Raw genomic sequence first — 16,147 nt, 5'->3', positions numbered from 1 at the left:
AACAAACTGAGGGCTTGGGGGGGTGGGGGTGGGGGGATGGGATAGGCTGGTGATGGGTATTAAGGAGGGCATGTATTGCATGGTGCACTGGGTGTTATATGCAAGTAATGAATCATGGAACTTTACATCAAAAACTAGGGATGTACCGTATGGTGACTAACATAATAAAAATATTATTATTAAAAAATAAATAAATAAAAGTGCTTTTGTAAGGAAAAAAAAAGAAAATGAACTTTCGGGCTATGGATCTTTTTAGAGTATGACACATTGACTTTGCTTGAGTCAGAGCTGTCTTTGCTTCCTTCTTCTAATTCATTATATATATAAATCTCTGTCCCAACTTTCCCAGACCTGTGAAAGTTGTTCATGTGACTATGGAGGCAGAGATTGGCTTGATGCCTTACAAGCCACTGAACACCAGTGATTGCTAACAACCACCAGAAGCTAGAAAGAAGCAAGGAAGGATCTTCTAGAACCTTCAAGAGAGAGGCCACCTTGATTTTAGGCTTCTACCTTCCAGAACTGTGAGAGAACAAATGTCTGTTGTTTTAAGCCACCAAATTTGTGGTACTTTGTTACTACAGCCCTAAAAAACTAACAGAATATGCTACAATGAGACACCTTCAGGAATAAAAAGGAATACACTACTGAGGTATAATAAAGCATGGATGAATTTCAAAATACTATGCTAATAGAAAGAAATCAAACTCAAAAGATCATATATTGCATGATTTCAGTTATATGAAATGTCTGCCTATAAAAGCAGAAAGTAGATTAACAGTTTTCTGGAGATGTGGGTGAGAAGCACGATTGTCTGCAAATGAGCAGAAAAGATATCTTTGAGATGATGGAAATGTTTTCAAATTGAATTGTTCTGATGATTGCACAACTCTGCAATTTTACTAATTTCTATAATTTACTGATTGTAATTTCTATAATTTCTAAATTTACTAATTATTGAATTGTATATTTACAAGAGTAAATATTATGGTATGTATATTTTACTTTAATAAAGTTCTATTAAGTAAAAAGAAAAAAAATGCTGTGAAGAACAGTGAAGGAAGAAATTAAGTGAAAGAGTGGTGGCCCTTGAAAATACAAACAAGAGTGATGGCATTGGGGAAAAAAAGAATCTATAAATTTAGAATATTTCTTTTTACCCTGGACATACTTTCCAGCTTTTCTTTTTAATTATTAAAAACATATGTTCCATTTTTATGTGCATACTGTAATTGGGGAATAGATTGGGGAATTACATAAGAGCAACAGGGAATTAACAGAGATTAAATATTTGAATCTGTCTGTACCAGCAGATGACTCTGATCTTAGTGGTTGTCAGCCTGGACCTCAGGTTCCTATAATTCATTTAAAGGAATAATAGGTAATCTCAAGCAACTTTTGCTATTTATTTCTCTCTTTTTTAAAAAATTTTATTTATTTTTTTGAAAGAGACAGAGCATAAGCAGGGAAAGGGGAAGAGGAAGAAGCAGGCTCCCCACTGAGCAGGGAGCCCAATGCCCATGTGAGGCTCAATCCCAGGACCCTGAGACCATGACCTGAGCTGAAGGCAGACGCTTAACTAACGGAGCCACCCAGGTGTCCCAACTTTTATTTCAATAAGTATATTATAAATCACAATTCTGTTATAAGGACTTTTATATTTATATGTTTATGTACTTTTAGATGCAATTATATTAACTCCCTGTTGTGACAGCATTTCTCTAGTGATTAGAGTTTCTAATGATATATATTTTGATTAATAGAAAAGTTAGTAAATTACTACTTGACACATGCTATTGTTTAATCAGATACTCTTAAGTACCTAATGTTTTATATGAGAAGGATGGAATGAAATTATGATGATAAATAATTTGGGAACTGTTAGTTTTTTTCTCGTCGCCAATGAAATCAATACTGCAAGGCAAACATGGTTCAAGGGAAGAACTTTATTGCAAGCACCCTCGGGCGGGCGAGGTTCCACGACTCAGGAAAGAGCGGTGAGTCGGGGAAGTCGCGCCCAGGGCAAGGCAGCAAGGGTTTTTATTGTGTACTGCTGGGGGTGGGGAAAGTCTGTCTTGGAGAGTCGGCAGGTTTTTATTGGGTACTGCTGGGGGGTGAGGAAAGTCGGTAGGACGGGTTTTGGTTTCCCGCCTAGGTTTTGGTTTAAATCTTGGCGGGAGAGTCAGTTATCTTGGCGGGAGAGTCGGCCATCTTGGGTGTCTTGGCCCCTTTTTCTTGGCCAGCCCAACATTCCGACCTTTTGTTTTATATAATGGTATGGGGGGGGGGGGCGTCGACTTCATTCTGACTACTTCCTGCTGACGGTCGGGCGTTGTCATAGGGACAGTCGGAAGTGGGCAGGCGAGAATAGGGCTGTAGGAGCAGTTGGTTGACTGACACCAGAGTTACTTCCCGCAAGCGTTCCTGTATGTACCAAATAAGGCAGGGGGCAACCGAGATTAGCAGGAGGATTAAGCAGAGGGGCCCCGCTAAAGGGAGAAGCCACGTTACCCATGTATGGGGGTCTAGGCCCCATATGGAGTTGTCTTGGCACCTCGCTCGGATCCGGTCCTTGAGTTCCCGGATCTTGGAGGTGACTATACCCGACTGGTTGACAAAATAACAGCACTCCTCGTTTAGGTAGAGGCAAGTTCCTCCCTTTTCGGGGGTCAGGAGGTCCAAGGCGCGTCGGTTTTGTAGGGCAATGGCAGCCAAACTGGTGACCTGGGTCTGTAAGGCAGTAAGGGAGTCGGCGATCCGTTCCATGTCATCATTGAGCGCTTGGGAGAGTTTATAGTAGAAATTTATTGACGTCCCAAGCCCAGCTGCTCCAGTCGCCACCCCGGTGATTAAGCCCGCCCCTATCAGCAGGGGAAGGAATACAGCCCTTTTTTCTCAGCGCTGGGGGAATAGTATGGACAGGAGTTGGGAATGGGAGTAGATGTTGGTAGATGGGGATAGTAGGATAAATATACAGTCTAGGGAGTCATTGGTAGTCAGGCAGCGATAGATTCCCTTGGGGCACGAGAGGAACACCCCCGAGGGAGTGCAGTAAGGAAGGGAGGAGGTGATGTTGGTGGTGCGAGGGGTGAGGGTGTCGATGGTGGAGGAAAGATTAAGGATTGGTATGGTCCCTCCAATGGGTCTGATGTGGACTGTCTTATTGTTGATGGTGGAATTGGGGAGGGGCCACTGGGTTGGAATGGGTATCCCTACAATGTTAGAGAGAGTAGAGAAGGGGAAACAGATCCAGCAGTAGCGGTCCTGAGAGACGTTCTGCCACAGGTTATAGCTGGAGTTTAAAAGGGCTACTGTCAGTTGCTCAGTGGTGGGAACCTTCTGGATGCTGTCGAGATTGATTCCCTTGTAGGTGGGATAGGCCTGGGCTTGTAGTTGCTCATGTAACCTCCTGACTGTTTGCTGGGTTTGGTTACAGCCGGCCTGGTCCTGGACCCCTCCTCCGTCAGAGAGTCCTATCTGGGCCAGATATGTCCAGCAGACCTTCCCCGTCTTGGGGTAAATGTCGCAAGGGTGACTGTACCTTTCAGTGAGGTCAGACATCCAGAAGGTTCTTCCTGGGGCGTGGACAGATGTGCAGGTATATGGGGACTTTCCTGCATAGCATTTACTAGGCATATAGGTGAATGACTGGAAGTACCTTGTGCGTCCGCTGCCACGCATGCATCCACATTCTGTCGCTTGGGTCAGGGGGCTCAGGAGAACCAGAGGGAGGAGCCCGTACCAAGCGAAGTTTGGTAGGGCCCACCATCTGAGAGGTCCAGTCATTACCTGTAGGCGCCCGTTTGAGGTTGTTGATGTGTACCCACGCCTGGTGCCCCAGCAGTTTTGCCGCTGTTGGGGTGGTAAGGATGACAGTTTGAGGCCCTGTCCATCGTGTCTGCAAGGAGCCTGGGTGCAGATTTCTGAGGAGGACCTGGTCCCCTGGGAATAGCCCTCAAGGGGGGGCTTCCTTATGGTCATGGTCGTTCGGGGCAGGGATGACAGCATCAGCATGGGCCCTCAGGAGAGCCCTAAGGAGGGTAATGTAAGGCAGGTAGGACAGGAGAGGTGGGGGAACGGCTGGGAGGTTATGGCTTATAAGGAAGGGTCGGCCGTACAGCAGCTCAAATGGGCTCAACCCCGAGGGTCTGCGAGGGGTTGCCCTAAGCCTGGTGAGGGCCAGGGGCAAGAGTGTGGGCCACGAAAGACGGGTTTCCAAGGTCAGTTTGGTGAGCTGTGCCTTGAGGAACCCGTTGGCCTTTTCTACCTTACCCGACAATTGAGGGTGGTAGGGGATGTGGAGTTTCCAGGTGATGTTGAGACTCTCTGCCACCTGTTGGGTTATACTGGAGATGAAAGCAGGTCCGTTGTCTGACTGCAGAGTTCGGGGTAGTCCGAATCTCGGAATTATGTGCTCAACGAGAATTGTGGCCACCGTATCCGCTGTCTCTCGGGCCGTGGGATATGCCTCGATCCAGCCTGTGAATGTATCGACCAGAGTTAACAGGTATCGGAAGGTTTTGTGACGGGGCATATGAGTGAAGTCCGGTTGCCAGTCTTCTCCTGGCTGATGGCCACGGAGTTGATGGTTGGGCCCTGGTCTGCGGATTCCGCCCTGTGCATTTACGGCCGAACAGGTTTTACAGGCTCTGTGAACTGTCTCAATTACCCGAGATAGGGAAGGGTGGTGAAAAAGAGGTTGCAGGAACTGGTGGAGGGCCTTTAGGCCAATGTGGAGAGACTGGTGAATGTCTGTGATTAGGGTGTGAGCCATGTTTTCCAGCAGGGCAATTTTATTCTGGATGTAGATCCATCCCTTATCTCCGGGTTTTCCCCCTAGGCCTTGGAGGGTTTGCACCTCCTTTTCAGAGTACGAAGGCCGGTGGGGGGTGTTGAGGAGGAGGATCGGAGCCAAAGAGGTGTTCAGGGCCGTTTGCCTGGCCACTAAGTCTGCCCTGTTATTGCCTTGGGAGACCGGGTCCTTGGAGGTCCGGTGGCCGCGGCAGTGGACTACTGCTACCTCGGTGGGCAAGCTAAGGGCCTCGAGTAATTTGGCAATGAGAGGCCCGTTAACTATAGGAGTGCCCTTGGTGGTCAGGAACCCCTGTTCCTGCCAAAGGACGGAGTGGATGTGAGTTATGAGATAGGCGTACTTTGAGTCCGTGTGTATATAGTGACTCGCTGTCCCTTAGACAGGTGTAGCGCCCGGGTGAGAGCTATAAGCTCAGCCTTCTGGGAGGTGGTCCTGATAGGAAGGGGAGCTGTTTCTATTACTGCCTCCAAGGTGACTACAGCATAGGCGGCGCGTCTTTGGCTGTCCGAGGCCAGGAGGGAGCTGCCGTCCACGAAGAGCACGCGGTCAGGGTTAGGCAACGGCTGATCAGAGAGCCCTGGGTGAGAGGGAGTGAGGTCCTCCAGGAGTTGCGGGCAGGAATGAGTGGGTTCAGGGGTGAGCGAGGGTGCAGGCAACAAAGTAGCAGGGTTTAAGCGAGGGGAGGCAGAGAGGAAAATTCGCAGATTTTCAACGAATAGCAGATGGTACAGTTGCAGGCGGGAGGGGGTTAACTGGGCCAGGGATCGGTGGCTGAGGAGATCCATGAGTCGGTGGGGAGAGTAGACTACGAGGGGCTGTCCCAGAGTAAGTTTGAGGGCCTCCTTGGTCAGAGAGGCGGCGGCCGCCAGTGCTCAGAGGCAGGGCTGCCATCCTCAGGTGGTGGTGTCTAACTGTTTAGATAGGTAGGCCATGGCCCTGTATGTGGGCCCCGCTGGTTGGGCTAGGAGGCCAGTGGCTGAGCCGGAGCGCTCATCGGTGAACAGGTGGAAGGGTTTAGAGTGGTCAGGTAGAGCCAGGACTGGTCCGGCGGTGAGGTAGCCCCGCAGCTTGGAGAACAAGTGCTGGACTGAAGTGGTGTCAGTGAGAGGACCCTGGGGGGTCTCCTTGGCCGCTTGGTATAAGGGTCGGGCCAGGATCGAGAAATTTGGAATCCAATGTCTGAAAAAGCCTACAAGCCCAAGAAAGGAGAGAATTTCCTCCGCAGTTTGAGGAGGCTGGAGTTCCCGGAGGAGGTGGATGCGGTCCCCGGTAAGGGACTTAGAGGTGGGAGTCAGGAAGATACCCAGGTACGTGACTGAGGGGGTGCACAGTTGGGCCTTTGAAGGGGTGACCCGGTACCCTTTGGCTCCCAGGAAATTGAGTAGGGTAGAGGTGTCTTCCTGGGATAAGGAGAGAGAGGGGCTGCAGAGGAGGAGATCGTCCACATATTGTAGCAGGGTACTGGCCTTAAGGGCACACTGCTGCAGGTCAGTGGCCAACGCCTGACCAAAAATATGGGGACTGTCTCGGAATCCCTGAGGCAGGACTGTCCAGGTCAGCTGCCCGGAGACATGTGTGTCCGGGTCTTCCCAGGTAAAGGCAAAGAGGAAGTAGGAGTCAGGGTGCAGGGGGATAGTAAAGAAGGCATCCTTTAAGTCTAATACAGTAAAGTGAGAAGTGTTAGACGGGGCATGAGACAATAGGGTATAAGGGTTGGGGACGACCAGATAAAGCGGGACTACAGCCTCATTAATGAGCCGCAGGTCCTGCACCAGTCGGTAGGCCCCCAAAGGTTTACGGACTGACAGGATAGGGGTGTTAGAGGGGGAGCTGATGGGGATCAGGAGCCCCTGCTGTCTCAGCCGGTCTGTGATAGGCTTGAGACCCTGACGGTGAGTCAGGGAAATGGGAAACTGTGCTCGGGAGGGGAACTTGGAGTTATCTTTTAGCTGTATTTTAACAGGGGTATGGTGGGATGCAATGATGGGTTTAGAGGTGTCCCAGACCTGGTGATCCACTGCAGGAAGGTTATCTGGGGCGGGGGTCGGATGGGCAGGAAGGAGGGGTAAGACGAGGCATTCTGAGGTCGAGGGGGAGGGAGAGAGACGAATGGTGGCCTGCAGTTTTTGGAGGGTATCCCTTCCCAGTAGGGGGACCGGACAAGAGGGAATTACGAGGAATGAGTGGGAGAAGGGGAAACCATCCAGGCTGCACATAAGGGGAAGGGTCACCCTGGGAAAGGAGGAGGTCCCATCGATCCCCATGACAGTGACAGGTGAGGTTCGCGTAGGTCCCGAGTAGGATGGCAGAACTGAGTAGGTAGCCCCCGTGTCCAGCAGAAAGGAGATGGACTTACCCTCTACCTGGAGTGTGACCCTGGGCTCGGCCTGGGTGAGAGGGGTGTCCGAGTCTGGGCTCCGTCTGTCGTCCTCCAACCCGAGCAGCTGGAAGGCCGGACTTACCGTCTCGGGGTTGACCCCGCGTAGAGGCGCCGAGGATCCCCGGAGGTTAGGGCAGTCTGATTTCCAATGCCCCATCATGTGGCATTGAGGACACGGTCGGGTGGGCGCCTTTGGGTTGGGACATTGACGAGCCCAGTGTCCCTCGGCTCCGCATTTGAAGCATGCCCCCAGTGGGGTACAGTTGGCTGCCCCCCTCTGCTGGCTCCCAGAGCCGGCCGGCCGCAGGGCCGCTACCAAGGCCTGGGTCTGTAGCTGAACCTTCTGCTGGAGCCTGGCCTGCCGTTTAAGCTCAGCCGCCTCCTCTCGGGAATTAAAGACCTTAAATGCCATTTTCACCAGGTCGGAAATGGGGGTCTGGGGGCCCTCCTCGGCCTTTTTAAATTTTTTCTTAATATCTGGTGCCGACTGGGAGATAAAATGAGTGGCTAGGATCGTGGCCCCCGCCGGAGAGGCCGGATCTAGACGGGTGAATTGGGTCAAGGCCTCGGTTAGCCGGTTAAGGAATACAGCGGGGTTCTCGTCAGGGGTCCGAATGATTTCCCTGATCTTATCATAATTTAAAGCTTTACTGGAGGCAGCCCTCATCCCGGCGATGAGGCATTGGATCATGCGGCGGCAGCGTCAGCGGCCATCTTGTCCGTTCTGATAGTCCAGCCTGGTTCTACAGCTGGGACTGCCTGAGCGCCGACCGACATGGTGGCGTCGGTAAGATGAACCTGGTCGGCATGCTCTCGGGCGGCAGCCTGGATATGTTCCCTCTCCTCGGTGGTGAGGGTGGTGGTCTGGACAACATGTAAGTCGTGCCAGGGAAGGGCCAAATACTGGAATTCTTTGATGAAATTATCTGGGTTGGCTGAAAAAGAGCCCAGGCGCTTTTCGATTTGGGAGAGGTTCTGCAGGGAGAAGGACGCATGGACTCGGACAACCCCTTCGGCCCCGGCGACCTCCCTCAGGGGACAAACCAGGTCGGGGAAAGGATTCCGGGACTGGGTATGAGCGGAGATGGGAGGGGAAGAGAGAGAGTTGGGGGGTGAGCGGGGCTCGGTGGCGGTCCCGAGGGGTAGAACTTCAGGAGCCGTTGGAGTAGCCGGAGCTGGGGACGGCTCTGGGGTCTGCGGGGGATTAGGGGATACAGGCGGCTGAGGAACGGGATGGTAAGGGGGGGTGGAGGTACGAGGGGGGTCCTTACGGGGGGGCCCAAGAGTTTCTCAGGAGGTTCAGAGAGAGGAAAGAGAGAGGGTGGATCAGGGTCCTTGGGAGCAGTAGGCGGAAGGGTTGGAGGGGGAGAGCGGGCGAGGAGGACCTGAGAGGTCGAACAGCGGGAGCATAGTGAAGGCTGAGAGCGTAAGGCCCAGAAAGCCTGGCCATAGGGGACCTCGGACCATTTGCCTTGGCGTCTACAGAGGTTGTCAAGATCCATGAGCACCTGATAATTGAAGGTGCCTTCGGGGGGCCATTGTGATTGGTTGTCCAATTGATATTGGGGCCAAGCAACAGTACAGTAATGTATGAGGCGTCGCCTTCGTAGGTCCTGATCCAATTTTAGGGTTCGAAGATTGGCCAGGAGACAGCCCAGGTGCGTTTTAGGGTCGAATTTGGACTGGGAGGTTCCCATGGCCCCTTCGCCTATCAACCCAGGGCACGGAGGAAGGCGTCCCTTTATCCATGTGCTGAGTCGTGGTTCGGAGGGGAGGGTAGTTGCCGCGGAATGGGGACGTCTCCCAATTCCTCGGAACTACGGGGGCCACCAGGTGTCTGGAGGGGGGGCTCGCCCTGACGCAGCCGCGATTAGGACAGGGCGTCCCAGAGGAGGACTGGGGACCAGGGAACACTCACCACAGCAAGTTCCGAGAGATGTTTGGAGAGGGAGAGAGGGGTCCCAGTCCGCTTGAGAGGAGGAGAGAGCTTCCGTGCTGAAGCAGGGGCTAGATCTCCTCCCGGGTTTCGGCACCAAATGTTAGGTTTTTTCTCGTGGCCTATGAAATCAAGACTGCAAGGCAAACATGGTTCAAGGGAAGAACTTTATTGCAAGCACCCTCGGGCGGGCGAGGTTCCACGACTCAGGAAAGAGCGGTGAGTCGGGGAAGTCGCGCCCAGGGCAAGGCCGCAAGGGTTTTTATTGTGTACTGCTGGGGGTGGGGAAAGTCTGTCTTGGAGAGTCGGCAGGTTTTTATTGGGTACTGCTGGGGGGTGAGGAAAGTCGGTAGGACGGGTTTTGGTTTCCCGCCTAGGTTTTGGTTTAAATCTTGGCGGGAGAGTCGGCCATCTTGGGTGTCTTGGCCCCTTTTTCTCGGCCAGCCCAACAGGAACAATCATTTTAATTTACATACAGCATTGCTTAATATGTCAAGTGTGTCAAACATACACAGAAGGGGAAGACAATTGGTAAGTAATAAATAGGGTGTTGGCAATATACTGGTACCAAAATATTATGGAAACTTTATTAACCTTTTACAACTATTAAATATAAGTGTAACTGACAACATATAATTTAATATGTATTTTTAAATATAATAATGCAAACATGGACTCTGATTACTCTGCCTAAATAAAATGATTAATAAGCAACTTAAGTAATGTTTATATTACCTTAATTTTTTGAACGAAGACTTGCAGAATGCAAACTAAAGTTCATGCATTTTCTGTGTTCAGTATTTTCTCTTTAAAATGGAAAAAACGTTATTTTCAGATACCACAAAATTACTGCTACGGTTTTATATAGGATTTCCATAAAATATGTAAATAAAAGACAGTAATTTAAGCAATATTAAATATTTTCATGAAGAGATTGTGAAATGAGTTTTATAGCACTCAATACAAAAAGAAATCAAGAGTATTTTACCAGCTTACCATGTATCTTTCATTATTTGGACCTAGGCCTTTCATTTATTATGTACCAATTTGCTGTAAAATCTGGAGCATAATAAAATCTCTTATATGGGATGAGACTGTTCTGGAGTGGTACATAAAAGCAATCACACATCAAGTCAGCTAGACAAACCGAGAGGACTTTTCCCCAGGTTATCAATATTAAATGTAAAACATGATTTACATAAAATCCTTCATATCATTTGCTTTCCATGCTTGTTTATTTGGTACACTCTGTTCTTTGAAACAATAACTTTTGCTTACTTTTTACTAGCCCCTTCTTCTGATGCAATCTGTAAGTTGGCCTCAAATACAAGCTTCTCTATCAAATTATGTCCTCTTCAACTCTCTATTTTACATATATTCAGACACAATAAGTATATTTCTATTAAGCCAATTCAGCAAAAACTCTATTCAGTTTTATAAAGATATATATTGGCCACATAGCTTTAAGTATATGTTGACACCATATATAACTGCTTTTTTTAAATTGAAGTATAGTTGATGTACAATATTATATTAGTTTTAGGTATACAACATACTGATTCAACATTTATATACATTACAAAATGATCACCACAGTAAGTTGAGTTATCATCTGTCACCATACATAGTTATTGCAATATTATTGACTATTACTCCCCATGATATACTTTATATTCTTATAACTTATGTTATAACTGGAAATTGTACTTCTGAATCCCATTTACCTATTTCTCCCACCCCCTAAACTCCTATCCTCTGGCAACCACCAATTTTAAAATTGTTCTCTGTATTTCTGAGTCTGTTTCTGTTTTATGTCATGTGGTCCATTGTTTTGTTTTTTGATTTCACATACAAATTAAATTGTACAATATTTCTCTGATTATTTCACAACATAATATCCTCTAAGTCCATCCATGTTGTTGCAAATGGCAAGATCTCATTCTTTTTCATGCCTGACTAATATTCCTCTGTGTGTGTGTGTGTGTGTGTGTGTGTGTGTGTGTGTGTGTACCACATCTTCTTTATCCATTTACCGCTTAATGGACATCTTAGGTTGATTCTGTATCTTGGCTAATGTAGTTAGTGCTGCAATAAACATAAGGGTACACATATTTTCTTTGGATAAATAGGGGAGTTTTTATTTTCTCTGGATAAATACCTAGAAGCCGACTTGCTAGGTCATATGGTATTTTTTATTCTAAATATTTTGAAGAATCTCCATAACATTTTTCATAATGGCTGCACCAATTTACATTCCCACCAAAAGTGCATGAGGGTTCTCCTTTCTTCACATCCTTGCCAACATTTGATATTTTTCTCTTTTTGATAATGGACATTTTTACAGGTGTGAGTGATATCTCATTGTGGTTTTGATTTGCATTTCCTTGATGACTAGGGATGAGCATATTTTCATGTGTTTGTTGATCATCTTTATGTCTTTGGAAAAATGTCCATTCAGGTCTTCTGCCCATTTTAAAATCAGATTGTTTGTTTGTTTACTTACTTATTTACATTTGTTTTTGGTGTTGAGGTGTATGAGTTCTTTATATTTTTTGGATATTAACCCAATATCAGTTACATCATTTACAAATATCTTCTCCCATGTAGTAGATTCCTTTTTCATTTTGTTGATGGTTTTCTTCACTGTACAAAAGCTTTTTAGTTTGATGTACTCCCAATTGTTTATTTTTGCTTTTGCCTTTCCCTGAGAGCATAGATACACACACACACACACACACACACACACACACACACACACATACACACACACGCAATTCTGCTAAAACCAATGTCCAGGAGAGTACTGCCTAAGTTTTCTTTAGGAATTTTATGATTTCAGGTCTTACATTTAGGTCTTTAATCCTTTTTTAATTTATTTTTTGTATATGGGATATACGTATAAGAAGTGGTTCAGTTATATTCTTTTTCATGTAGCTACCCAATTTTATCTACACCATTTATTGAAGAGACTGTCTTTTCCTTTTTGTATATTCTTGCCTCTTTTGTCATATATTAATTAGCCGTACAAGCATGGGCTTTTCCCTTGAATTTTCTGTTCCATTCTATTAATCTATATGACTGTTGTTGTTGTTGTTGTTGTTGTTTTTTCCATTACTCAGCTGTTTCAATTATTACAGCTTTGTGGTATAGTTTAAAATCTGGGATTGTGATACCTCCAGTTGTCCTTCTTTCTCAAGATTACATTGGCTATTCTGAGTCTTCTCTGGTTCCATACCAATTTTTGGATTTTTTGTTCTAAGTATGTGAAAAGTGCTATTGGTTTTTTGATAGGAGTTGCACTGAATCTGTAGATTGCTTTGAGTAGCATGGTCATTTTAACAATATTAGTTCTTCCAATCCATGAACACAGTATATCTATTTACTTTTGTTGTCTTCAATTTCTTTTTTTTAAAGATTTTTTTATTCATATTCTAGAGACAAAGAGAGTATGCACATGAGTAAGGGGAGAGGCAAAGTGAGAGAATCTTCAAGCAGACCCCCCACTGAGCACAGATCCAGATGTTGGGCTCAAGGTCACAACTCATGAGATCATAACCTGAGCTGAAACCAAGAGTCAGATGCTCAACTGACCGAGCCACCCACACACCCCTGCTGTCTTCAATTTCTTTCATCACAATGCCTTACAGTTCTCACAGTAGAGGTCTTTCAGTAGAGGTCTCCTTGTTTAAGTTTATTTCTAGGTTGTTTTTTTTTTTTTTTTTAATACAATTGTAAATGGGCTTTTAACAAATTTCTCTAGCGGTTCATTATTAGCATATAAAAATACAACAGATTTTTGTATATTAATTTTGTATCCTGCAACTTTGCTGAATTTATATTAATTCTAATAGTAGTTTGGTGGCATCTTTAAGGTGTTCTATATATAGTATCATGTCATCTGCAAATGTGACATTTTTACTTTTTTCCTTACCAATTTGGATGCTTTTTATTTCTCTTTCTTTTCTGATTGTTGTGGCAAGGATTAAAAGTGGTGAGAGTGGGCATTCTTCCCTTGTTTTTGATCTTAGAGGAAATGCTTTTCACCATTGAGTATGATATTAGCTGTTGGTTTGTCATATGTGGCCTTTATTTTGTTGAGGTATTTTCCCTCTATACCCATTTCGTTGAGAGAATTTTTTAATCATGAGTAGCTATTGTACTTTGTAAAATGCTTTTTTTCATCTATTGAGATGATTATTGATTTTTATACTTTATTTAGTTTATGTGGTGGGTCATACTGGTTCATGTATGTTAAACAGTCCTTATTCCTTGTCATGAATCCCACTTGATCATGGTGTATGATCCTTTCAATGTATTGTTGAATTCGGTTTGCTAATATTTTATTAAAGATTTTTGCATCTATGTTCATCAGGGATATTGGTCTGTAATTTTCTTTGTTTGCAGTGTCATTGTCTGATTTGGGTATAATTCTTTTTCTTCAATTTTTTGGAATAGTTTGAGAACAGATATTACCTCTTCTTTAAATGTTTGGTAGAGTTAACCTGTGAAGCCCTCTGGTCCTGGACTTTTGTTTGTTGGGAGTTATTTGATTGCTGATTCAATCTTATTACTCTTAATAGGTCTGGTCAGATTTTCTATTTCTTATTTCTTGCTTCTTGAGGTAAGCTTGTATTGCTGTAAACATCCTTGTTAGAACTGTTTTTGCTGTATTCTATAAATTTTGAAACACTGTGTTGCCATTTTTGTTTGTCTCGAAGTATTTTTTGATTTTCTTTTTGATTTCTTCATTGACCCACTGTTTTTTTAGTAGCATGTTGTTTAGCCTTCACATGTTTGTGTTTTTTTCCAGTTTTTTTGGTAATTGATTTCTAGTTTCATACTAAAATACAATTTAACTCCAATCACTATGGTGGTGGGGGCAGTTCTGCTCATGATAGCAACACAATTAGAAGAAATTTGATATAAAAGTGGCTATAAACATAGGGAGGCCATTTCATAGAGTTATTGTGTAGGTAAAGCAGAAATTAGAGGTCGTATTTTACATAATGTTGAAATATTTAAGGGTATTAATATCCGTAGAGAAAGAAAAGTTAATAAAACCATTGGCAATATGATTATAGTCTATAAATTGCTAATCTGATGTGCAGACAGCAGCTGTGTCACTTTGCTGGGGAGGTCAAGGAGCTGCAACTGCTTTTTTTTTTTTTTTTTTTCTGCCTGAAGGAGAAGAAGGCAAATGGCCAGCTAGTCTACTGGCACCAAAGAATTTTATAAACAAACATTTGTGTGTGGGGGCACAGAGGAGTGAGAAAAAAAGAGAGACATTATGTTTCTAAGTTTGTAGTTTTTGGCTTATACATTAAAATACATCATTTTACAACACAGTATGACTTAGTTCTTCTAGAAAAGGATGTAATAATCACTTGGAAAATCATTATATGATCTCTAAAGTCTCTTTTGGTTCAAAAAGTTCTGAAACTTCAAACTTCTTTATATATATTGTTTATGTATACATAAAATTATATATATAAAAACTAATACATAAAATTTTTTTTAAATTACAGTAGAGTAGTTTGAGAAACTTTTTCACAAATACAATATTGTAGTTCACTGTCAAATATTTCTTCAAAATTATGCCTTTTTCTTAAACATAGACAAAAATACAACCATTATATTTGAAGACTTTCTCTACAGTAATGAAATAGTCAAAAAATAAAAACATAATATAATAATTTAAAATAGGACATTTCATTAGAAACTGTCAAGGAGACAACTGAGAAAGTTGCACAAGTAATTAAATAATCATATAAATTGTGGTTCATACAAAGTACTAATTCACTTATATACACTTGGATTATAAAAATAACTTTAATATGCATACAATGAAGTCATTCATTCAGTTGATTTTATTTTAATAAGAAATACTTCCTTTTACAATGCTTACAAATTATCATATGAAAACACTTATTTTTTCACTTACTTTACTGCATATGTACCGTTGCATTTATTTCAATTTTTGGAAGCTGCCATTTAGGAAATAGTTAAGAAGCAGTAAGGCAAGACTAAAGTACATTAATTCCAAGATGGAATTAGTTCTGTTTAAGGCTCTAACCATTTTTCACTGTGTTCTGTATCCTACATCTTCTGCATTTTATTTTCCTTATTTTCTCTTTCTCTTTTTTTTCTTTTTGGTGTTTTTATGGAATACATAAGCAACTGCCTTTAAAATAAAAGCACCAATGCATCTATTATTGCTCCATCTTGAACATTATTCTCCTCCCAGTCCCTAGCAATTACAATATAGCAAATTATTTACGTTTCAGAATGACCCAGTAATAAGCATCGTATATTTTAGCTTTATTGTTAAGAACCTGAATACGAAATGCCAAAAGCAGACACAGCATGTAATCTACAAGTGTGGTGTGCAACCTCTTTCTCATATGCTTTGCTTTCCCTTTACACTTGCAAATTGGATAAATGCAGCCATAGGTGTTTGACAGCTAATTAAATGTGAATTTGTGCATTTATATGTCAACTTACTGTTTGTGGAAATAAGACAGAATTTGTATAATTTGCAGAGAAATACTTTAAATTCAGTTACTTACAAATCTGATTCTATGATGCATACTGAAACATTCAAATTGAAATTTGTGTGTGTGTGTGTGTGTGTCTGCATGTATCTATCTATGCACTTATTATCTGTTTGAAAATATACTTTATATATCTTACATAACAACAAATCTGTGGGGAGCAAATAATGTTAGTTTGGAAATAAATTTGAAGGCCCTAGCTTTTTCTTTATTCTTAGCCTTTGTATTTTTTAAATTCTTATGAAAAGAATGTACTGTAGGGTTTTTAGAATACTCGTGAGAAAACATCATTCTTACTATATTGGAGTTCCATTATCTTGGGTTAGCCACAGAGACTGGGAGTAATAATCCAGCTTTCTGAGTTACGATGGAAGATGAAAGTGACCCAGGACAATGTATGTATGAAAATATACCTTAAAACTGATCCTTAATTTAACAAAATATTTTAGATTTCAAACAGCCTATAC

At 43.7% G+C, this 16,147-nt stretch overlaps 1 protein-coding gene across 1 annotated transcript; it reads right to left on the bottom strand.

Moving 5' to 3' along the window:
• Window positions 1-2,265: 2,265 nt before the first annotated feature.
• LOC148109088 (natural cytotoxicity triggering receptor 3 ligand 1-like) lies at window positions 2,266-8,890 on the bottom strand. The gene is made up of 2 exons (XM_087866356.1): window positions 8,579-8,890; window positions 2,266-2,424 (listed from the first exon to the last, which is right to left on the bottom strand). The coding sequence occupies exons 1-2, from the start codon at window positions 8,888-8,890 to the stop codon at window positions 2,266-2,268; spliced, it is 471 nt and encodes a 156-aa protein (XP_087722482.1).
• Between the last annotated feature and the right edge of the window lie 7,257 nt (window positions 8,891-16,147).

This window comes from Ursus americanus, chromosome 13, assembly GCF_024610735.1.
Source record: "Ursus americanus isolate L20-20 chromosome 13, mUrsAme1.1.p, whole genome shotgun sequence".
Taxonomy (NCBI): domain Eukaryota; kingdom Metazoa; phylum Chordata; class Mammalia; order Carnivora; family Ursidae; genus Ursus; species Ursus americanus.
Note: the sequence above shows the minus strand (reverse complement) of the source record. Positions and strands in the feature narration are given on the sequence as shown.

Coding starts and splice junctions, on each gene's coding strand:
- LOC148109088 (XM_087866356.1), bottom strand. CDS start 8,890: ATGGGAACCTCCCAGTCCAAATTCGACCCTAAAACGCACCTGGGCTGT. Junction 2,425..8,578: donor CCCGCTGTTCGACCTCTCAG/GTCCTCCTCGCC, acceptor TGGTACATACAG/GAACGCTTGCGGGAAGTAAC.